Here is a 24,327-nt window from a genome sequence, read left to right on the forward strand (position 1 = left end):
TTTTTCTTCATCTCAGTCCTTAATGGCCTTATTCTTAAACTGTAACCCCTGGTTCTGGACTCCCCAACATGGGGAACATTTTTCCTGCATCTAGCCTGTCCAATCCCTTAATAATTTTATATTGTTTCATATGTTTCAAGATCCCCTTTCATCGTTCTAAATTCCAGTGAATATAAGCCCAGTCGATCCATTATTTCATCATATGTCAGTCCCGCCATCCCGGGAATTAACCTGGTGAACCTACGCTGCACCCCTCAATATCAAGAACGTCCTTCCTCAAACTAGGAGACCAAAACCTCACATAATACTCCAGGGGCCGCACTGGTATGGCAACGGGGGAAAGAAAGGGGGCAACAATCTCATCAGGCCACAACATTTATATCAGGTGCATGGACCAAATTCAAAGATTGAGAAGGTAAAATGTTATGGAGCAAAGAGGTTAAGATTTATGCCGAAATTGAACAGAAATTATTTTTTAATCTTCCGCACATTATTTTCATTGGGTGGGGATGATACTGGGGTGAGTAAAATTCTTTCCCCCAACTCTCCCCCCCACCCCCCACCCACAAGAGACTAAGAATAAAAAAAAGTTGTCATCATTTTACAAATAGAATTTAAACAGTTTTTACAGTGACTGCACAAGAAATCATCACACTACATGGTGATAAACTCTATATTCTCAACCAGTCTTTGATTCTATTTCCAATCTGATATTGGCAGTTTTCACTACTTATCCATTTCCCCATTCATTATACAGCGCTCGTTAACAGTTGTGTTTTCGAAAAAAATGTAAAATGTGAGCATGGAAGTTATCGGCAGGTGTGACATAAAGCGAAACTATTTAACCTCTGCAGGCCTCCAGTCTCCTATGAGTCACATATAATTTATGACCACCACAGGTCTACCTCTGATCTGAGAAGCCTCTCCCATAAACTTTCACAGGAACAAAAGTTTTTTCCCACTTTTGTCTCGAGAGAGCATTTCCTAGACTGTGGGAGGGTTCAGGGGAGGAAAGGGGGGGGTGTTGGCAGACAATGCAGTGGGAATTAAGCCTTGCTACAAAGTAAACAGCTGCTTTCAATGCCTTTCCCCCTATAATCTGAAACCCCTGTTGCACTGCACCGGCACAAAAACTTGCTTTGCCTTTGTTTTTCTTAATTGTGTAGATTAGCGAGGGTGTGATGGCTTGATTCTCATGGGATCAACAGTTCCCACTCCCAGCATACATGTATTCAATGAGTTCCAGAATTTACAATGTCCCAAAGGCCCAACACGCACTGCAATATACAATAGATTCATAATTACTTAAAACTTTGTTCAAAATTGTCACTTTCTTCTCAATGTGACTATACCTTAAATGAAACAAAACACAAGTCAAACATATACCTCTATTGCTGTAAACAGTTTTCTTTATCTGAGTAGAAAAACATGATGTTTTCGCATTATTTTAGCTTTTGAATCCTAGTGTGTGCAGACATAAGTATTAAAACAGATGGAAAGTATTTTGAAAACTGTTAATATACAACAAATGGATATTTACTCGGCTAGCCCACACAGGCAGTTCCCAACAGAAAGAAATGAAAACTTGTTTTTAATATTGCATTTCATTACATCCCAAAATGCTTTCCAACCAAAGTAGCATTTTAGAAGTGCAGCCAATATTATAATTGCAGAAAATATGGCAGCCAATTTGTGCATGGCAAGCTCCCACAGGTGCATCGGAACATATTGTACTTGTGTCTTCTTTCTCTTCTTGTAAACGGTGACTTGTGGCAGGGTATTTTTGTTTAATGTAGTTTTAGAGATACAGCGCAGTAACAGGTCCTTCGGTCCACCGAGCCCGCGCCGACCAGCGATCCCCATACACTAACACTATCCTGCACACACTAGGGACAATTTACAATCTTACGAAGCCAATTAACCTACAAACTTGCACGTCTTTGGAGTGTGGGAGGAAACTGGAGCACCTGGAGAAATCCCACGCAGGTCACGAGGAGAATGGACAAACTCCATACAGACAGTACCCACTGGGTCTCTGGCGCTCTACCACTGCGCCACCGTATTTAGATATTTGATTGACCTACAGCACCAATTTCTGTATCTGTTCTTGAAACTGATGATTAGCATTTAAACACTGTGCTGATAACTCCAACCTCTCTTTTTTGAGGCTTTGCAGATGCTTAAACAGCCATGAAAGAAGCCAGATGGCAAAATTCTTTTAAAAATTAAAAACCTGCAGATGCAGGAAATCTAAACCAAAAGAAAACAAAATGCTGGAAACACTTAGCAGTCAGGCAACGTCTGTGAAAAGAGAAACAGTGTTCAACTTGAAATATTAACTGTTTCTATTTCCACAGATGCTGCCTGACTTGCTGAGCGTATCTGTGGCAATTTCCTTTTGATCACATGAGCATCATGGTACAAAGTGCCCTCCTCTCCCTATCTCCTCATAGAACTTGGCTTCCTTTCCATGATTTGCCTCTCATTTCAGTTCATGTCAGAACCAAACAACATTTAAAGGGTCCAGATGAGCAGTTTGCACTGAGACACCACATGGACACAACTATCTTCAATTACCTTTTTCGATCTCTTACAATGTCGTAGGAGGTCATTCAGCCCATCCAATTTATACTGGCTCACAGCAATCCCATTCCACCACTTACTTCCCTATAGCCCGTGCACTTTTCCATGGTCATCAATCCTAACCCAAATTGTACAAGAGGCATTTTACTGTAGTCAATTAACCTACTGACTAGTACATTTTTGAGATGTTGGAGGAAACTGGAGCGCCTCGGCAAATGCACAAGATCACAGGGAGAATGTGCAAGCTCCATCTCACTAGCGGTCAGGCTGCACCAAGGAGGTCATTTGATAGGTCACCTTCTGATGTTTCATGGTGGTACATTGCATGGATCCTGATCAAAACATGAAGAAAATTTGTAATAATCTCACTAATGCCTCAGTACTCACCAAATGTTAAAATCTGCAGCCTCAAGGGGATTGTTACTTCACAGTTGTGTCTTGTCTTATTCAGATTGAAGAACAGAAGCAACCTGCCATCTCACAAATAATTCCCCAAACTTCCACGTCAAATGATGCCTCGGATAGAGCTAATTCTCAAAACAAAATTAAACGTCAAGGTTCAAGTAAGCACATAATTTTATTCTCTGTTTATTCTCTTGCAATCTTATTGGATCTTGACTCCATTAAAATATGGAAAAGTAACTCTGTATATCAACCGACTCTTTACTTAGATATTTGAATAGGCGAGTTAATTCATTTTGATTGTTGCTTCACTATGCAAGTTGTTCCAAACAGAAGGAATTCCTATTGGATGGCCCCAGAGTGCCACATTAGAGATGGTTCAGCAGGAAAAGGCTCTATCACCAAGACTGAAATGAGAAAGTCATTGTAATGGACTAAACAACTTTATTTGAGATTGTTTCTGCCCAAGAGGCAGCACGGTGGCGCAGCAGTAGAGTTGCTGCCTTACAGAGCTTTCAGCGCCAGAGACCTGGGTTCGATCCTGAGTATGGGTGCTGTCTGTACGGAGTTTGTACGTTCTACCCGTGACCGTGTAGGTTTTCTCCGAGATCTTTGGTTTGCTCCCACACTCCAAAGACGTACTGGTTTGTAGGTTAATTGGCTTTGTATAAATGTAAATTGTCCATAGTGTGTAAGATTGTGTTAATATTCAGGGATCACTGGTCGGTGCAGACTCGGTGGGCCGAAGGGGCCTGTTTCCGCACTGTATCTCTAAACTAAACTAACCTAGGAGAGAGAGTGAACTATGGTGTATTCAAGTATATGTTCATAAGACAAAGGAGCATAATTAGGCTATTCAGCCCATCGAGTCTACTCCGCCATTCAATCATGACTGATCTATCTTTCCCTCTCAACCCTATTCTCCTGCCTTCTCCCCGTAACCCTTGACACCCTTATTAATCAAGAACCTATCAGTCTCTGCTTTATTATTATCCGTATGTCAGCTCCAGTCAAGGCAGAAGTTTAAGTTTGCTCTGTCCCTTTAATAGAGATGTTTTTATATAATGGGCCTGCACAGGCAGAGTTCAAAATAGAAAATTGAAAGTAAATTAAATTTCTCTCAATTAGCAGAATCAAAATCGGCACTGAGCTTAGCTTCCAATTGAAAGAACGTTGATGTTCTCAGGGTTGTGGTAAAGCTACACTTTGCTTGCTGGGTGTGGCTAGATTTCAGGACAGTGCCTTAACATTGCAGTTAAATATCATCGTTACGGATACATTCAGGAAAAGATAAGGCTGTTCTCATGGATTCTCCATTGATTACCATGATGACTCCTTTGGGACCAGGAAATACAATTTATTACTAGTGAATAGTGTTAATTAGTGTTGATTAGAATAGTTTATAGTTTACTCAGATTGAGCTACAATATGAAGTGGGCCAATTGTATTTTGTGTCATTTCTAGATTTATATAACTAATTATTTAGCTACACTTGAAAATGAACTTCTATTGGGTTTTGCATTGAAGAATTACACATTACTGAGTTTCATTCACTGTGCCAGGTCTTTGGAAAAGCTGCCTATCTATTTCTTGTTCTGATTCCTGCTTCCACTGCCAGAGGATGCCCAAGGCAGGTCTGCAAAAAGTGAATGAGGAGAGGATGTCTCCACTAGTTGGAGGGTCTAAGACCAGGGGCTACAGCCTCAGAATAAAAATACGTACCTTTAGAAAGGAGATGAGAAGAAATGTCGTTAGTCAGAGGGAGGTGAATCTGTGGAATTATTTCCCACAGACAGCTGTGGAGGCCAAATCAATGGATATTTTTAAGGTGGAGAATGACAGATTCTTGATTAGTAAGGGTATCAATTGTTATGGGGTGACCACAGAAGAATAGGGTTGAGAGGGAAAGATAGATCAGCCATGATTGAATGGCAGAATAGCCGAATAGTCTAATTCTGCTCCTCGGACATATGAACATGAACTATGAGCTGTGCAAGTCTCTTGCCTTCTCTCTACACATAAAAGATATATAGTACTCATGCCTTGGATGTACCAGAGGGTATTGTGGTAATCCAAACTCACAGCTGAATCAACTGAGCTACCAGATAGTCAAATAGGAGAAAATGTTTCAATATAAATAAAACCATTTGTGAAAACATGAAAGGGGAGCCCAGAATAGGGTTTGCACTCATCACTCAGTCCCAACTGTCACTGAGACAAAGTCGGCGTTTACTACAGGATTCAAACATTTGAGCCCACAGATGTGCTCAAGCCACTTTCATTTCCTGTGGCCGCACTGCCGTCATCACATGGTGACAAGGTGCTGAGATTAAAGGGTAGGTTCACACCAGGACCTGTGTTAACACCAGTGGCACAGTGGTAGCTCCTCATACAGCTGGTGAGCTCGCTTGCTATAGAGGGGTTCTATTCCAAACCTATTCACCGTGCTCAGAAATTCAGGGGCAACCGTACAATGCAGGGACAAATCCTCTTCCAAAATCTCTGGGACACATTTTCTCCTTTGACAGAGAAAGTATCAGAATGGATGCAAAGGTCCAATACAAGTGCACAAAAGATAATTTCACTTTTGTAAGCTTGTTAATAACTTGTTAATAAAGCTTGTTAATAAAGCAAAACATGAGTAAACAAACAGCTCAACCAATGTTGTATTTATAGCCTCTGAAAACTGTAATGTGTCAAACGAGATATTATGATTACTCTATTAGAGAGCTGGTATAATTTGTTGCTTTCCACAACAATAGCAATGGTAAAGGCATTTAATTTGAAGCTGAGTCAATGGTAATGCTTCAGTGTTAATCTGTACAACCGCTCATCATTAATTCATTAATTTGCACGTTTGATTTCCCTTAAACTTAGCAATATAAATAATATTAGCCTCAAACCGTTCTCTCACTTTCCTGGATCATTTTAATTCAGATTTGTAGATGAATGGAACTATTATTAATTTAAGAAAAATATTTCACTGTACATGTAATTTGCAACATGATTTGGGATAAATTAGTATTATAAACATTTGTTTTGCATGTGAATGATAAGAACCTTCTTGTTGAATTTATGGGTCTCTAAGTAATACTAAGGACAAAATTATTTTATGCTGGTCATTTCTTTTAAGTTTTTAAAACAAAACACATTGGAGAATTCAACTGATTAATATTGAATGCCACCCGTTCGTCAATGTATGTGTCTTACCTATTACTTACTAACCATTTTGCTAATAATTCACTAAACCCAGGAATTAATTTGCTTATACGATGCTTTGTTAGAATGTAAAATATTCCAAAGACTAACTGAAATTGTGGCTCCATCAGATTGCTCACTTATTTCTTAGCTGCTATTTTGTTAATATGTCTCTGCAGAAATTGAGTGTGCATGATTCATGGCTTTCAAGGTTTCCCTTTCTATATTTGTCTAAAATCTTTTCCTGTTGATGTACATCCTCTCCTCTCCCCTCCCCTCACCTATCCCAAAATTCCAAAAATGTCAGCCAGTAAGTTAGACCATGATTAGACTATACGTATGTGCGACCGTGTCCTTGGCAAATAAGAGTCACATTGCACTTCACAATCAAAATCAGTTCACAATCAATCACAATCTGTTCACAATCAATCAAAATCAGTGGTCAGATGGCCCATCTGTAGAGTAATTCCATTCTTATTTCTCAGATGCAAATCAGTCTAAATATGGGAAGACTCGAGCTGAAGAAGATGCAAAGAGATGGTTGTCTGAACAGGAATCACTTGAGAGTCAGAAGGATTCAATACGTAAAGAACTGACGCAACTCCGAAAAGAGAAGAAAGAGTTCCGTAGAGCTCTGAAAGAATGTATAGGTATATCTTCAAATCTACTTTATCAAATGTGGAATTATGGAGCGTGCAGCCTATTCAACGTTACATGGATGGTGGAATCATTCACTTAGAAAATTACAGTTTTAGTTTTGTACCCCATATCCCTTGATTCCACTAGCCCCTAGAGCTCTATCTAACTCTCTCTTAAATTCATCCAGTGAAATTCATCCAGTATTTTTCTCACAAGAGAAGTGGGCCATTGGGCCCATTGTGTCTACAAGCAATCCCTTCAATCCTATTTCCCGACACTTATATCCAGGTAACCTCTGCTCTCCCACATTTCCATCAACTACACTTTGGTTGTTCTGCCACTCACGTTACAGTCACCACTTATCCTAGGAATTAGTTTATCTTTTAGGAGGTGGGAAGATATCTGTACATCTCCCACACAGTCGCAGGGAGAACTTGTCAATTCCACCCGACCGTACCCGAGGTCGGGATCAACCCTGGGTTGTTGGTGCCGTGAGGCAGCAGCAGTGCCACCTACATCATTATGCCACTTAAGTAGATATTCGTAAAAGGATATTGCATTTTTTTAAAGTGAGTATTTATATGCTCTGTTGCAAATGAATCAAACATTTGTGTAGAAATGAGCTTCAATTAAACTTAATTATACAAGTCAAAATTTTGAAGAATACATTAGGGCACCATGCACACAGCATATTTGACCTTGAGATAAAGAGATTTGCATTCAATTTCAGTTTTTCTATTTGTTTTCATTTTATTCCAAGAGTGTAGCAGCTTGATACAACAAAAAGGAAAAATATGAAAAGGTCCCCAATATGATCCCTGGGATGGCGGGACTGTCATATGAGGAAAGATTGAAAAGACTAGGCTTGTATTCACTGGAGTTTAGAAGGATGAGAGGGGGTCTTATAGAGGCATATAAAATTATAAAAGGACTGGACTAGCTAGATGCAGGAAAAATGTTCCCAATGTTGGGGGAGTCCAGAACCAGGGGCCACAGTCTTAGAATAAAGGGGAGGCCATTTAAAACTGAGGTGAGAAGGAACTTTTTCACCCAGAGAGTTGTGAATTTGTGGAATTCTCTGCCACAGAGGGCAGTGGAGGCCAAATCACTGGATGAATTTAAGAGAGAGTTAGATAGAGCTCTAGGGGCTAGTGGAATCAAGGGATATGGGGAGAAGGCTGGCACGGGTTACTGATTGTAGATGATCAGCCATGATCACAATGAATAGCTTGAAGGGCTGAATGGCCTCCTCCTGCACCTATTTTCTATGTTTCTATGTAACTCTGTTGATAAATTGACCTGTGCCATGCAGATAAAGAGTAGAAGAGAAACAAGAAGGACCCATGTTCAATCTCTGGTTTGTTTTAAGATAACTGATGTTATGTAATCCAGCTCCATCTTTCCTAGATTAGTAAATGGTAATTATATTGTCTCCACTATGGAAATTGATAATGTACTCAAACGGGGCATTGATTTTAGAGTTCAGCTTAGTTTATTGTCACGTGTACCGAGGTACAGTGAAAAGCTTTGGTTGCATGCTGTCCAGTCAGCGGAAAGACACTTCATGATTGCAATTGAGCCATTTACAGTGTATAGATACATGATAAGGGACTAACGTTTAGTGCAAGGTAAAGCCAGATCAAAGATAGACCGAGGGTCACCAATGAGGTAGATAGTAGTTCAGGACTGCTCTCTAATTGTGGTAGGATGATTCAGTTGCCTGATAACAGCTGGGAAGAAACTGTCCCTGAATCTGGAGGTGTGCGTTTTTAAAGCAGAATGGTGGGATGCAGCATGGAAACAGGCCTTTCAGCCCACCAAATCCACGTCGACCATCAATCACTCATTCACACTCGTTCTATGTCATCCCACATTTTCATCCATTGTCTACACACTTGGGACAATTTTACAGAGACCCATTATTCTACAAACTTTGCATATAGTTAGGATGTGCTCATACACCATGCACTGGACAGTTGTTTAAATTTGTCTGTGGAAGGGCATTCAAAGTTGAAACAAAGTTGGACATGAACAAAAGATGTTGAACAGTTCTTGATCTTTGAGTTTTGAGAAGTGGAAAGTTTACACAGAGTGTGGTAAGTGCTACCAGGGATAGTAATGGAAGTAGATATGATGGTGGCATTTTAGAGGATTTTGGATAGTTACATGGATATGCAGGGAATGGGGGGGGAATGATCATGTGCAGACAGAAGGGATTATTTAATTTGACATCATGTTCATCACTGACATTTCGGGCTGAAGGACCTGTCCCTGTGCTGTCTGTGTTCTGCGTTGTGTGTTTGAGATGCTCTTTCCTAAAGCTTCTATTGCCACCTGGTGGTTACCAACAACAGATACAGTACATCTCACAAAGAGAGCTATAAAGTACTCAGATGAAATACAAAACAGTGGTTCCATTTATCGGTTTAGGTGGATGCAATGGATACTGTGACAGTTCGGCAGATAGCTATCCAATTACTTAAGATTTAAGAAGGAGGCTAATTGGTCCTGGACAATTAAAGAGTAGTCAGCTTAATGCCAGTGGCAGGAAAAATAATAAACTCTACACAATAAGACAATAGACAATAGATTTTTTTGTCTAGAAATGAAAAAGTATAATAAAATAAACATGAATTTCAAGGAGAAAATCTTGTTTGACTAATCTTACTGAATTTCTGATGAGTTATTATAGAGAGTTGATCATGGTAATCCAATAGATGTAACGATTAGATTTTATCCAAAAGATAATAGATTACCAAATAAGTTTAGAGAATGTGGAGTCAAATGAAAAGTGATAAAATGAAATGCTGGTTGATTTCCAAGACCGAAAGCAGAGAATGGGAGGCTAAAACTATTCACAGTGGAGATAATGGCGTTCCACAAATAACAGGGCTGGGAAGGCAGCTGTTTACATTAATAATATGAACTTTGGAACCAAAAGCTTGTCTTGAATTTGCAGATGAGGCCAGAGTTGGAGGGGTGGGGGTGATGAGAGACAGTCATTACACTGGGGGAGCCTCCAACAAATTACAGGAATACATGAATAAACCTAAAAAATGTGCAATTAATTGATAAATGCAGCTCAACACATTTTGGTAAGATCTTCCAAGTAATAAATAACCTCTGGAGATGGGGTAGAGGGGCAAAAATAAGTTAGAGAACAACATACCAATCATTCAAGAATTGAACTGCAGGTTAGCAAGACCATATCTAAAACAAAATGTACTAGGACACAAGAAAGAGCAGATGCTGGAATCTGGACCAAAATACAAAGTGCTGGAGGAACCCAGCAAGTCTGTGGAAGGAAATAGACAAACAACATTTTGGGTCGGGATTCTTTTTTTCTCCCAACCCAAAAGGCCATCTGTCCTTTTCTCTCCAAAGATGCAGCCCGGCCTGTTGAGTTCCTCCAGCACTTCGTTTTAATTTTATACCAAACCACGTGGACCCATTGGGCCCAAACCTCTCCTGCATTGGTGTAGCACCCTCCCCTCCCCTCTCTAATTAGAGAATAATTAGGGTGGCATGGTGGCACTACGATAGCATTGCTGCCTAACAACGCCAGAGACCAGGGTTCGATCCTGACTAAGGATGCTGTCAGTACAGAGTTTGTACGCTCTCCCCGTGAGCACGTGGGTTTTCTCCGGGAGCTCTGGTTTCCTCCCACATTCCAAAGACGTACAGGTTTGTAGGTTAATTGGCTTTCGTAAAAATTGTACATTGTTCCTAGTGTGCAGGATAGTGCTGGTGTGCGGGGATTGCTGGTCGGCGGGGATTCGGCGGGCCAAAGGGCCTGTTTCTACGCTGTATCACTAAAACTAAATTAGAGAAGACTTGTGTTTTCATTTGTTGGATGTAATGTTCTTTACCGAGAAAACAACATTTTCAATCAAGCAAAAGTTTGTTGTTAAAGTTTGTGGTGTGAAAAGCACTGAAAGAAAAAGTTATTTAAAAATGTTGCCCTGGACATCAGGGAACTCCTTCCTCTTTGAATTGTGCCTTGTTAATTAGCAGCTTGAGGGCAATCAAATGTGATTTGTCAGGGAATATCTGCCCCACAAAAAAAACGTTTTTTGCATGCTGCCAATTTGCAAGTATACTCTGTCTGACCCACTGAGTTACTCTAGCATTTTTTGTCCATCTGCAAGTATACCATTACCCATTTGAAGAAAGTGTACCCACAAATAAGTTATATTTTATTGTTCAGGGCAAAGTAAGAATGCAGATCTCGGAAATCTGAAACAAAACCAGAAGACGCTGGAAAAACTCAGCAGCTGCAGTACCAGTGGGGCAAGAAACACAGTCAAATGTTTTGGGTCAATGATTCTTCATTCCAACTGGAAAAGTGGGAATATCACTGTCTTAAGTTGCAAAGAGGAGGACTGAAAGAAAAATAGGATGTCTATGATAGTACAGACCAAAGTTGTCAGGTGAATAGTTACTTATTAAAATAATCAGGATTTTTTTCCAGAATAGGCAAAAAGAAATAAATTGAAGCAGAATGGTACAACCAGATCTGTGGAGAGAATAATCAAAACAAAACATTACCAGAAATTGTTACATTTAATATTGATTTCTGATGGCTGCAGAGTAGCCATTTATAAAAGGGAGGCTGTGCCTTGAGATTATATTAGATATTCTTGGAGAAATGCTGTGGTCACAGTGGGAAGGCTCGAAGAATTAAAACGATTGATAACTGGAAGCTTAGGGTCTTCTTTGTGAACATTGTTTCAGTTTATCGTTTTGCTTTTCCAATAAACGTCACACAATAGGACACAAAGTGTTGGAGTAACTCATTGGGCCAGGCAGCATCCCTGGAGAACATGGGAAGGTGATGTTTCAGTTCGGGACCTACTTCAGAATAATTAAGGGCCCCAACACGAAATGTCATCCATCCATGTTCTCCAGAGATGCTGTCTAACCAGCTGAGTTACTCCAGCACCTTTGTGTAAACCAGCATCGGCGGTTCCTTGTTTTGGCATTTTGACAAACTCTACACAAACTTCACTGTGCCAGTTTCATTTAAGCACAACATTTTTTTTTGTATATTTCAGCTAATGAAGATGCAGCACTATCAACATGTACAACATTGGAAAAAACAAAAAAAGGTAAACAAAAGTTTAATTAAAAACAAATAAGAGTCATAAATTCATAGTTGTACAAAATAGAAAGAGGCCCTCCAGCCCACCAGGTCTTGCAGACCATCTATACTAATAGTACTTTCCTCCACCAAATTCCATATCCCTCTTTACCTTGCTCATTCGAGTATTTCCCCAGATGCCTCTTAAATATTGTTACTATTCGTGCCTCTGCCATCTCTACTGAAAGATTATTCCAGACTCCAACTATTTCTTGTGTGAAAGGTTTACTCCTCAGATCCATTTTAAACCCTTCCCCTCTCACCTTAAACCTACCTCCTCCAGTTTCACACAACCCTGAAATGAAGGGAGGGACAAATGCATTTCTGTCCATTTCACCAAGCTTTTCATCTCGTGGAAGAAAATAACTACAGATGCTGGTACAAATCGAAGGTATTTATTCACAAAATGCTGGAGTAACTCAGCAGGTCAGGCAGCATCTCAGGAGAGAAGGAATGGGTGAAGTTTCGGGCCGAGACCCTTCTTCAAGAAGCTCCCAGTTTTCTTTTGTTTGGAATGGAAATGAATTATCACATCAATGTCACATCTTTCCTGACAATCTGCTGAAAGGTGACATTGGCAGAAACCAAGAAATGCATCTGCCAGCGTTTTCAACTGCAACCAGAGATATAAATCTATTAATCCTTTTATAAGGCTGGAGAAGTGAACAAGAGCCAAAGAAGAGATGTGATTATTGGCAATATATTAATTTAAACAACACAGAATGCAGAAACCATCAACTGCCCATTTACACTAATCCCACACTTATAACAGTATAACAGTATAACAGAGCTTTATTTGTCGTTCGGTACCGAAGTACCGAACGAAACTACATAGCAGTCACAGAAAAAAAAAGAACACAAGACACATAACCCCAACACAAACGTCCATCACAGTGACTCCAAACACCCCCTCACTGTGATGGAGGCAACAAAACTTCCCCTCTCTTCCCCACGCCCACGGACAGACAGCTCGTCCCCGACCAACCCGCACAGTCCCCGCACCGGGCGCTGAAACGTCTCGCGGCCGAGACCCATTCTTATTCTTCCCACATTCCTGTCAACTCCACGCAGATTCTACCGCTCGCCTTCACTCTAGAAACATTTAGCCTTCCAACCGCACGTTGGTAGGGTTACAGGAGGAACCCTGGAGAAACCCATGTGATGACAGAGAGAATGTGAAAACTCCACACAGAGAGGTCTGTCCAATACCATACAAAATTGCAGAGATTTATGGATTTATGGATGAAGCCCACACCATCACACAAACCAGCCTCTCCCCATCACCAAATTGGACGCTGTCTATACTTCACGTTCCCTAGGGAGAGCAGCCAACATAATCAAGGACACCCCAGTCAGTCCCACTTCTCCTCTGTCGGGTAGAAGATAAATAAGCTTGAAGCATGTATCACCAGATTCAGGAACAGCTTCTTCCCTGCTGTGTGATCAGACTATTGAATGGACCTCCCATAAACTGAAGGTGTAGTCCTGATCTCCTGACCTACCTCATTGCGACCCTTGTGCTTTTTATAATCTGCACTTTCTCTGTAAATTATACACATACAATTAAATATTATAATGCTGTAACAATATATTGTGCCTGGCATTTCTGACAAATGCTCTGGCATTTTTCTCCTTCAATGGTACTTTATTGTCATGTGTGCCTAAGTACAGTGAAATTCTTATCTTGCATACAGTTCAGTGACAATCCTACTATACATCGAGCAGACGTATATTAAATACAAGAGTACACAACAGTAAACCACACTGAGTCAGTACATAAGAGTTGCCACATTTCAGGCAACATCTTGGACCCTTCAAGTCTGAATTTATGTTTAAATGTTGGAGACTTGACTTGGCCATAAAGTCACAAAGTGCTGGAGTAACTCAGCAGGTCAGGCAATCTCTGCCGAACATGGAGAGGTGACATTTCAGGTCGAGACCGTTCTTCAAACTTCAACCATAAAGGCCCCCTGTCCTGGCAGCAGCACTTGATCAGAGTTGCTGGAGTCGTCCTGGCTTGGCACAGTGTTGTTATCCTCTACAGCCACAGGACATGTACCTCCCATACGTCCACTACTTGGAGCGACGCCTGATCTAATAGAGCTTCAGGCTGGTTCAGGGCCTCCTGCAGCCCACTTTGCCAACTCGACCATTCCGATGCCTCATCATCAGCCCGTGTACTTGCCATCTCTAGCCTCCAGCCTCGCTCGCCTTGTGTCGTGGGGCACCTCCCGCTGCCGGCACAGAGCGCCTCCGAACACCTCCAAGGGTGCGAGAGATGAGCACCAAGCCTAGTCACCGGCATCGTTTTGTCTTCAGTCTACCGCTGCCGCCATCTAGAGGCAGTTTACTCATGTTCAATATGATTTGACTGGATATACATCTCGGTATACAAAATAATAAACCAATACCGATACTTACAGGGCAGCAGTTTGCCTGTAGGGGCAGGTGGTAATGCACAGTGACTAGCATCATTAACACTTGCTCTCAATTAAGATTTTTGTGGAAGAAGGAAAAATATCGGTAAGAATATAGAAAACTATGCATTAAATTTGGATTGGCATAATAGTTAAAGTCAGGCACACCCACTCTTAATTGTTGTAACCAAGCCACACTAAAATATTTTGTGTAAACTGCTACCAGTCCTCTTTGGGACATTTCAATTTTCACTCAATCTTAGCATAAAATAATTTGTTATTAGATGGATTGGGAATCCTCTTGGTTGGACATCTGTCTCACTCATTAGTCTGGATTAGCAGAATTTTACTCGTCCCCCAACCCTAGCATGTACCTCTGATAACAATAGAGTAATTATATTATTTTTTGTTATACTACACAGTAGAGCTTTAGCAGAACATTTGTCAAGGTGATTAGGTACTTTATGTATTTGGTGTGTTTCCAGAAATTCTGTCATAATCCTCCATGCTTAGATGATATAATTTACATGACTGACATTGTTCCCTTGATTTTCTTCTGCAAATATGTAGTGTACTGACAGCACAGGCCGTGACTGTAGGAGCAAATCTTTAGTGGTGCAACGGTAGAGTTGCTACCTTACAGCGCCAGAGACCTGTGTTCGATCCTCACAGGTGCTGTCTGTACGGAGTTTGTATGTTCTCCTTGTGGGCGTGTGGGTTTCCTCCATGTGCTCCAGTTTTCTCACAAATTCCAAAGGCCTGCAGGTTTGTAGGTTAAATGGTTTCTGTAAATTGCCCCTAGTGTGTCGGATAGAACTAGTGTGTGGATGATCATTGGTCCGCATGGAGCCTGTGGGGCGAAGGGCCTATGTCCATGCTGTAGCTCTAAACTAAATTAAACTAAACTGGAGGACAAAAACCTCTCGCTGCAAGAATCTAAACCTAACTGGACCACTAGCAAAGCATCCAACAGGCCACTACAATTTCGACTTACGATATTTTCGGTTTGCAATGGGTTTCCCGGAATGTAACCCCATCATAAGTTGAGGAGTGCCTGTACATTCCTGTCTGGGATTCTAAAGGCCCAAACTGTTACATTCGTAGTTCAGACGGCCGCTTCTAAGGGTGGAAAAATGTGCCTTGCATCTTCTAATGATCTAGAAAGAGGCCATTCAGCCTACCATGTCTAAAATGCACTTCTGATTCCCATTTTACTAATTTCCCTTGATTCTTACAACCTATTGTCTCTCACACATACCTGGCCAGCCACTGCCTCATTCCCCCCCCCCCCCCCCCCCCCCGCCTCCTTACCCCTAGGTAAGATCTGCTTCAAAGAAAACCCCAGTACATTAAGCACTGGTTCTTTAGAGTTTTCATGAGCAGGTTGAGCAGAAGCAACGGTTATGCTTCATGGTGGACTTTGGTCCAATGTACAATGTGTAACTACATAGTAAATAATCAATACTAACACAGATGATCTGTTGGACCTTGTACACTTTAGCACCCCACGTCAAACAGGTGCGGGCCACCTTTGTAGCATTGCCTCAGTGTGTATAATGGGTCAAAAAATTACTAGGCTCCAAGCGTTTGGGAATCCTTAGTGAATATATTTAAACATCAACTGGAAAATGCATGGGTTAATGTATGTACATTTTTCATAGGTAAAAAATCTCAAGTTTACCTGGAAGAAACAATACGAACACTGGAAGAAAAATGTAAAATTAAAGAGACGGAGAGGGTGGACTTGGAACTCAAGTTAACACAAGTAAAGGACAATCTGAAGAAAGCCATTGCAAGGGGAGCAGAAGTTAGTTTATCTCTCGACTCTAAAGCAGAACCTGCTGCACAGGTACTTGAAAAACATTTACAGTATATACGGAAATAAGTTGTGAAAAGTACAACGGCCAAACTTAACATCTTCTGAATATAACATCTCTCGTCTTTAACATTTCCAGTTTAGGTTAGCGTCTTCCTTTTTCGATGGGAAGCTTCAAATTCAAGGCCCACTCCAATGCCCAAGTTCACACCTAAGTATTTTTAGTTTAGTTTAGTTTAGAGATACAGAGTGGAAACAGGCCCTTCATCTCACCAGGTCCGCGCCGACCAGCGATCCCCGCATATTCCCACTATCCTACACACACTAGGGACAATTTTTATATTTGCCCACATACCTGTATGACTTTGGAGTTCAAGCACCAGTTTATGTTGAGACTTCAATATTTGGTAAAGGGTTCTTTCAGATGGCAAGTCAGTCTTTCAGGTGACAAGTCAGTCTAATATCCCAAATGCCACTTCATCTGGGTATCTAAATTTCCATTATACAATTGGTAATGTAGCAGGAAGTTCTGGTCACAATGTATCTGTTTATTTACTCTAGTGGCGTGCAGTGCCAGGAATTCACTAAACCACTGGGATATATGGCCAGCTGCAAAAACATGTGCATCTTGTTTATTTTACTCTCTTCAATTACTATGTGCACATCCACCATGCATTTACAACACACATCTGCAGTGCCCTTCATAATGTTTGGGACAAAGACCCATTATTTATTTATTTGCCTCTAATCCACAATTTGAGATTTGTAATAGAAAAAAAATCACACGTGATTAAAGTGCACATTGTCAGATTTTAATAAAGGCCATTTTTATACATTTTGGTTTCACCATGTAGAAATTACAGCAGCGTTTATACAGAGTCCCATTTCAGGGCACCATAATGTTTGGGACACAGCAATGTCATGTAAATGAAAGTAGTCATGTTTAGTATTTTGTTGAATATCCTTTGCATGCAATGACTGCTGGAAGTCTGCGATTCATGGACATCACCAGTTGCTGGGTGTCTTTTCTAATGATGTTCTGCCAGGCCTGTCTTGCAGCCATCTTTAGCTTATGCTTGTTTTGGGTGTTAGTTCCCTTCAGTTTTCTCTTCAGCACATAAAAGGCATGCTCAATTGCATTCAGATCGGGTGATTGACTTGGCCACTCAAGAATTGACCATGTTTTAGCTTTGAAAAACTCCTTTGTTGCTTTAGCAGTATGTTTGGGATCATTGTCTTGCTGTGGAATGAACCACCGGCCAATGAGTTTTGAGGTATTTGTTTGAACTTGAGCAGATAGGATGTGTCTATATACTTCAGAATTCATTATGCTACTACCATCAACAGTTGTATCATCAATGAAGATAAGTGAGCCAATATCTTCAGCAGCTATACATGCCCAGGCCAGAACACCCCACCACGGTGTTTCACAGATGAGGTGGCATGCTTTTGATCTTGGGCAGTTCCTTCTCGCCTCCGTACTTTGCTCTTGCCATCCCTCTGATATGTTAATCTTCATCTCATCTGTCCACAAGACCTTTTTCCAGAACTGTGGTTACTCTTTTAAGTACTTCTTGGCAAACTGTAACCCGGCCATCCTATTTTTGCGGCTAACCAGTGGTTTGCATCTTGCAGCATAGCCTCTGTATTTCTGTTCATGAAGTCTTCTGCGGACAGTGGTCATTGACAAATTCACACCTGACTCCTGAAGAGTGTTTCTGATCTGTCGGACAGATGTTTGGTTTTTTTTTCTTTATTATAGAGAGAATTCTTCTGTCATCAGCAGTGGAGAGCCTGCCAGTCCCTTTGCGATTTCTTTATACCTTCCTTCCTACACAACCATTCCCAAAACAATCCCAAAAGATTTAATGACAATCCCAAAAGATGTTATAAATACATAAGGGGGGAAAAGGGTAACTAGAGAGAGAGTGGGGCCTCTCAGGAGTCAAAGCAGTCACCTCTGTGTGGAGCCAAGGGAGATGGGCAAGGACTTCAATGAGTATTTCTCCTCTATATTTACTGAGAAGAAAGACAATAGGACGGAGGAACTTGGGGGCAGTCAAGTGAAGTGTCTTGAGAGCAGTCAGTTTTACCGTTGAAGAAGTACTGAAGGTACTATCATGTATGAAGGTAGACAATCACCAGGGCCTGCTCAGATATACCCGAGGACATTGTGGGAAACTAGAGAGGAAATTGTGGGAGCCCTGGTTGAAATTTACGAGTCGTCCTTAATTACAGGAGAAGTGTCGGAAGACTGGAGGATGCCAAATGTTGTTCAAGAAGGGCTGCAGGGAAAATGTTGGGAACTATAGGCCGGTGAGGCTGGGACTATCCCAACGTTTAAGAAACAGTTAGACAGGTACATGGATAGGACAAGTTTGAAGGGATATGGACCAGGCGCAGGCAGGTGGGACTAGTGTAGCTGGGACATGTTGGCCGGTAAGGGCGAGTTGGGCCAAAGGGCCTGTTTCCACACTGTATCACTCTCTGACTCATTCTTCTCATAGCCTTTTCTTTAAAAAAACAGGAAAAATCGGCAAAATTTATAACTTGAATTGCCTGCCAGTAACATAGGTGGATGTTGGTTGTGAAAATGCTTCTGTATCCAAATGAATTACTATGCTACTTTAAAACAGTAGATCTTTTACCAGAATAAAAGATCAAGTAATTTCCCTGAGAAAACACAAGATGTTATGTCTCCAGTAGCATGGTTGCTAAAATGTGTTCTGCAAATGAGTCCCATGACAGTCTTAGGCCTCACGTTTGACCTCCATGGACCCAATTTGCATGATCTTAGCTGGAAGCAAGCTGAGGCATTGCAGTTAGTTAAAGCAGCTGAACTAAAGCTGGAAACAAGTTCAATTACTACTCGGTCATTTGGGCTGGAAAATGTCCTTGTCAGAATTTTAGATGAGGATTGTTTCATATTTAGCTACAATGCCTCTGAAAGCTTTTTTTTAGACCACAGACGCATTACCCGGTCTTACACCTGGCCTCATGCAAGGTCCCTGATGAAAGTCAGCACTTGCAGGTGAAAATAGAAAAAATAATACAAAGTTTCGTGCTGCAGCAAACATCAGGTGCCATAGAGTCACTGATTGAGAATCGTACAACACAGAAACATGTTCTTCAGCCCACCATATCCATGTCATCAGCACAAATCCCATTCAACAGCCTTCTACACATTGACAATTCAAGTGTCCCCTAGATACCACTTAAATGTTGTGACAGACCCCATTTCTATCACCCATTTAGGCAGTTTTCATATTCTAACCACCTGCTGGATGAAAAATCTTCCTCAGATTCCCCACCCTGAACCTCTTCTTCCTTGCAATAAAACTGTGTCCTCTAGTATTTGTCACCTCTGCTGAGGGGAAAGTTGCTTATCATCTACCTTATGCATGCCCCTCATAATTTATCTCAAATTAGGTCCCCCTCTCAACTTCCTCCACTCCAAGGTAGACAAATGCAGGCTCCCCAATCTTCCCTCATTAATGAAACACTACATCCTAGCCAGAATCCTGGTGAAACTTCTCTGCATCCTCTACAGTATAATTATGTCCTTTATATGTGATGGCCAGAAATGCGTACAGGTTGCGGATTTTGAAAAATGGGAGTGTTTCAGCGCAGAAATGCATTTGGAACTCTGCGTGAAAGCAAATAAGTATTTAAGCCATCCCAGCAAACATGCAAGATAGAATTATAGCCACATTGTAGATTTTATAAAATAGCTTTTGAAACTAAGGAGCTCTGCCCTGAGATCATGTAAATGAATGGTTTAATTAATGAAATACTGTCCTGTGTTTTCCATAGACTGAGAACAGTTACACAGAGCATCATTTCATTTCAGTGAACTGTGCTTCGGAAAAGAGGAGGATTCCCACCACAATACCCTCCAGTAAAGTGTGCGTTTTACAGAAAGCTAAGGTATCAACTTTGATTTCACAACATGTTCTTCGGTGAAAACAGATTTGAACAAGTTTGAAAGTAAATTAGTGAGACTTTTCTTTAAAGCACAAGTTTTCAGTTAACAATTTCATGCTTTACCATTGCTCCAAGATTAATGAAGAATAATGTGCACACAAGTTGAGATATGACATATGTGATTGTGCAAAATGGTGTTGTGTTTCATAAATCCACTGTTAGTTTAAACCTACAGCACATTTTTCTGTAATGAAAAAGACTTCAGTGTGAGGATGAGATATGTTTTTATTATTTCCAAGAGTTAATACTGATGTTTCTCTGAGGACAAACTTATGTAGGTGAATCAAATGGCTTGGAAAGGTTTTCATTCCCCACAGATAACAGGAATAGTGAACCTCAAAACATTCCCCCATTTTTTAGCACCATTGTGAACCTTTACTGCTGCACCACTCCCCATTGCTTTAATCAATTTTTAATGATTCTTGTAGTGCATATACACGTAGCTTGTTAATATATTGCATACAGGATGAAAGAGAGAGATGGTTCCTGAATTGATACCATAATTAAATCAAAGTGGAACCCTGGTGTGAGAACAAGTGGCAGAATTACTCTGATTAAAACTGCATAAAATACTCAGCTATAAAGACAGATAAAATAAATGAACCTGTTACTTTATTGTGTAGACTAGAAAGCAAATCTAATATCACATTTCCTTTCTGTTTAATACCCATAGGAATGGGAGAAAAAGACAGGAACATGAAATGATTCAAGGAAGATGGAACATGAAATTATTTATTAAGTTGGAAAATGTAATAATTTCAGGATTTTATCAAAGCGTGTTCGTTTTCAAAAAGGAGGAATTGTTGGGTCCCTTCAATTCAAGTTGAAGTTGCAAGTCAGAGGGACATGTTCAGAAAGTAAAATGCTGCAGGATGTGTGGTGCTAATGGATTGTCATAATGTCTTGGATATTATGCTTTAAATTCGCCTTGTGTCACCAAATTGGATTGCTACAGCTTCTCGTGACTATTATAAAGATAACCAGACTTTAATATTATTGCCCAACAATAATATTGTGAGATTCGTCTTTAAATTAGATTGCAGAAACACTGACTTTCTATTATACAAGCTGTGACTTAAATTACTTTTGCATTCTCAGGAGCAGCATTACTCAACTGATGGTCAAATCCAGTCCACTTGGACCAAGTAAAAGTCACTTGCCATACCATAGAACAACGATGCACGACACTCTTATCATAGTATTTCACCATGCCCATGCACACTGAAAGATCAATTACCATCTTTTCAACTCTTAAGTCTCTGCCTTGACAGCTACTGGCTGAGAAATATTTCTAGCCTGTACACAGCTCTGTGAAAGAAACTTCCTGCAGCCAATAATGAATATGTTACATCATATTCGGCACTTACTGGCCAAGTTGTACCTATGTTAATATCACATTGTCTCTGTATTTCCTTTACCCCAATGAAAATAGAATAATTTGCTTAAGTCCTATTATATAACAGAATTGCATCAATATAGAACAAGCAACCCAAGTCACATTTTTTTTAAAACGGAATCAAGAGAATTCTGACAATTTTTTTATATTGAATTCACCCGTAAAATAATATTGATGGGTGTTAGATGTGCGGTTAAGGCTAGATAATAAAAATGATTCTGAGACTTCAAGTTTCATGCTACATTGTGTGATGGTCATATTTCTGCCATGTCTTGAACATTTTGCACTTTGTACAAAGATGGATGGTAAGATAGTACTTTTACTTTAAATACATAATTCAACAGAAGTCAGAATGTCAGAAGTCATTTTCAGAATTATGATAACTTACAAATTAGAAAATGTCAATATGAGAATGGATTTTCAACAAGATCTAGCTGTTAATACTCTGTGCTAAACTCTTTAGCTTTAATCTTGTTGAATAGATAAATGCTGAATATTATTAAGATGCCACTGCACACAGATTTAATTGCAGACCAAATATGACATTGAATAATTTCTGACAACTGTAATTAGTTGAAATAAATGATAAATGACGCAAATATATTTTCACAAGATATATATTTAAACAAACTTTAAAACTTATGTTTATTAAAGGTGCTGATTAATGAGTCAAAATTTTCTTAAAAAAATACACATTCCAAAAACAGCTCTCAAACAAGTGAAATTAATCTACAATTTCAATGTTAATACTTCAAAGAATGGCTGTATTTCTCCTTCTGACTCTCAGCTCAGCTTTCCTAATGTTACCTACAGGAAGCTTAGAGCTTTCTGATAGTTTATTCATTTTATTCAATCATGTTGTTGTTATTTCTTTATCGTGCACATGTATATAATTAGAAGACAATGCTGCAGGATTTTTTTGTCCAATCTAAGACAATTAAATCAAGTATAATTAGATGGACAGCAATTTTTATCTTGCAACAAAATACTGTTTAATTTGTAAGCACTTTATAAGGTTCTGCATGTATTTAAGGGCTAATGAACATTTTGTTTTCTCATAATAGCTTGATCTATGTCCCAATGTTAATTATGTATACTCCCTACCCAATCCATAAAAATAAAAGTTTTGTATCAAGGAAATGTCAAAGCTGAGTGTAAGTCATCACTGTGCCCTTTCCTCATTTGAGGTTTGACTAGATAACATAATTAGTCTTGCTAATTTGATTGGAGTCAGATTTGACATTTGGGGTGTTACATTTTTTTTTACCTCTGGATGGGTTAATGTGGATAGAATGCTTTCCCACAAAGAATGAGGCAGAGAATATAAAAATAAACTGGAAATCTAGATTACTATGAACAAGGGAAAGTGCTGTGAATGGATGGAGAATTAGTTGCACAGAAATTGGGTTTGCCTTAGTTTAGCAGACTGCTCTTTATAGCACTAATGCCCATGCAGCTCTCCAAGCGTAGAGGTGGCGTGGTGTTGCAGCGGTAGAGTTGCTTCCACACAGTGCCAGAGCCCTGAGGTCTATCCTGCCTATGGGGGCTGTCTGTATGGAGTTTGTACGTTTTCCCTTTGATCATGTGGGTTTTCTCCAGGTGCTCCGGTTTCCTCCCATATTCCAAAGATGTGCAGATTAGTAGGTTAATTGGCTTCCTTAAAATTGTCCCTAGTGCTGAGTGCCCCTCTCTTGCACCTAATTCATATGTTTGTGTTGCCGCTCCCTGTACAAAGTGCTTCTAGATTTTTGGTGACCTAAGGTCAGAGGTTGCCTGCAGAAGTCCATCTTCCACTGACAATAGAAGAAACACACATCACATGACCTATGACTTCAATGGATGCTTGACTGACACTGGGCAAACTTTAGCTGGTCTATGGATATTGCACACATTAGTGCCCAGGCCAATTTTCTGGTAGGTGTGATTCAGCCAGAAATGATCATCCGCACAGTCAAACTCAGGAAAAACTATATATAAGAATACAGGTTCAACTTCTACGTGATAGTATAATATCTAATAATATTAACATGAAGGTCAGGCATTGAGAAATTAAATATGTCAGTATCTTGGGATGTCTGCAAATGTAAATGAACATGTATTTGCATGACCTGTAACACTTATTATCTTAACCTTCCAGTTTAAAATTTGTACATTTTGCTAAAAATATTTGCCTTGTGTTATTGATTCAAGGTTTTGTTTAAATACATCTGTAGAGATGCGATCCAAGAATCTCAGCGCTAAGAAATGGTTGTAGGTATAGTCATTTTGTATATTTTGCAGAAAAATAATCTGCACTTCTTTAACAAATGAATGCTGGCATAAAGTTTTTACCAAAACAGGCATGGCTTCAGTAAGAGGCCAAGTTTATCAAGTGTGATCCAAATGGCTTCAGTTTACACCTGCTCGATTTCATTACGCTGAGATTATTTAATCAACTCTGCAATCCAAAAATAACAGCCACAGCTGCAATGAAATCAAGAGCTGGAAAGACCAAGAAATACATTCTTTGAGTAAGCATTTGTACAACATATAACCCATGTAACCCATTGATACATGATCACTAGACCATTAATTACTCCTTGGAGACTCATGTTTAAATTATTTAATTCACTTTGTAAACAATCCAAGATTTTATAAATTTGGCCTGTGTGTATGTTAACATATTGTACAATGGCGTTCTAAATTTAATAGGAGTATTCAAAATTATGGTAGGTTTCCTACAGGTACCTGTTTGCTGGTAAGATGCCAAACA

The 24,327-nt window shown here is 39.9% G+C and overlaps 1 protein-coding gene across 2 annotated transcripts in view; it reads left to right on the forward strand.

Annotated features, from left to right (window-relative positions):
* Positions 1-22,769, forward strand: part of afap1l1a (actin filament associated protein 1-like 1a) — a 154,869-nt gene extending 132,100 nt beyond the window's left edge. For both annotated transcript variants that reach the window (XM_078411118.1, XM_078411117.1), the window contains exons 15-20: positions 3,035-3,146; positions 6,669-6,833; positions 11,877-11,930; positions 16,041-16,228; positions 20,009-20,122; positions 20,853-22,769. In XM_078411118.1, the coding sequence (XP_078267244.1) occupies positions 3,035-3,146; positions 6,669-6,833; positions 11,877-11,930; positions 16,041-16,228; positions 20,009-20,122; positions 20,853-20,879 (660 nt within the window). In that variant the 3' untranslated portion in view covers positions 20,880-22,769. The remainder of the gene's footprint in view (positions 1-3,034; positions 3,147-6,668; positions 6,834-11,876; positions 11,931-16,040; positions 16,229-20,008; positions 20,123-20,852) is intronic.
* The last annotated feature ends 1,558 nt before the right edge of the window (positions 22,770-24,327 follow it).

Source organism: Rhinoraja longicauda, chromosome 14 (genome assembly GCF_053455715.1).
Source record: "Rhinoraja longicauda isolate Sanriku21f chromosome 14, sRhiLon1.1, whole genome shotgun sequence".
Classification (NCBI taxonomy): Eukaryota; Metazoa; Chordata; class Chondrichthyes; order Rajiformes; family Arhynchobatidae; genus Rhinoraja; species Rhinoraja longicauda.